Here is an 803-nt window from a genome sequence, read left to right on the forward strand (position 1 = left end):
AAACCGCCTTTCCTATTAATTTAATTTTCTCCTCTCTTTCCTTCCTCCACCTTTAAAATCCCCACTTCAAACCGACCTTCCACCACCACCACCACGAAAACCCCCCCTCCGCCTTCAAATTCCGGCCAAACTCTACCGCCATGAACGGCCACAAGCGAAACCCCACCACCGCCACCAACAGCAGTCCCGTCGGCAGCCCCACCTCTGGCAACATCTCAGACAGCTCCACGAAAGAACAAGACCGTTTCCTTCCGATCGCAAACGTGAGCCGAATAATGAAAAAATCCCTTCCGCCGAACGCGAAAATCTCGAAAGAGGCGAAAGAGACCGTACAAGAATGCGTGTCGGAGTTCATCAGCTTCATCACCGGTGAGGCCTCGGACAAGTGCCAAAGGGAAAAACGGAAGACGATCAACGGCGACGATTTGCTCTGGGCCATGACCACTCTGGGATTCGAAAATTATGTCACCACTTTGAAGACTTACCTCAACAAATACAGAGAAACAGAGGAGGAGAAGCATTCTTTGGCCAGACAGGACGATCACTCCCCGTCTCCTGCAAAATCCACGGCGGCGGTCTGTCCAGCCGAACCGATTATTGGCGGGAAATCGGCCAATTCCGTGATGGATTTTCAGAATTTAAATTCTGGGTTTTATTCACTCGGGGCTCATAATCATAATCACAACCATCATCAAGGAAATCAAAAGAGTTACCATATAATCGATGGCGTTGGATTTGGGGAAAATTTAAGGGGTTTCAATTTGAGTGCAGTCCATGAAAATGAAGGAAATCGAGGTCGAGCT

The 803-nt window shown here is 48.9% G+C and overlaps 1 protein-coding gene across 1 annotated transcript; it reads left to right on the forward strand.

Annotated features, from left to right (window-relative positions):
• Window positions 1-53: 53 nt before the first annotated feature.
• LOC111787045 (nuclear transcription factor Y subunit B-3-like) lies at window positions 54-744 on the forward strand (the record flags this gene model as incomplete). The annotated part of the gene is given in 1 exon segment (XM_023667207.1): window positions 54-744. A coding segment is annotated over 1 exon segment (604 nt), but the record flags the coding sequence as incomplete, so codon positions are not given.
• Between the last annotated feature and the right edge of the window lie 59 nt (window positions 745-803).

Source organism: Cucurbita pepo, unplaced genomic scaffold (genome assembly GCF_002806865.2).
Source record: "Cucurbita pepo subsp. pepo cultivar mu-cu-16 unplaced genomic scaffold, ASM280686v2 Cp4.1_scaffold004510, whole genome shotgun sequence".
In the NCBI taxonomy this organism is placed as follows: domain Eukaryota; kingdom Viridiplantae; phylum Streptophyta; class Magnoliopsida; order Cucurbitales; family Cucurbitaceae; genus Cucurbita; species Cucurbita pepo.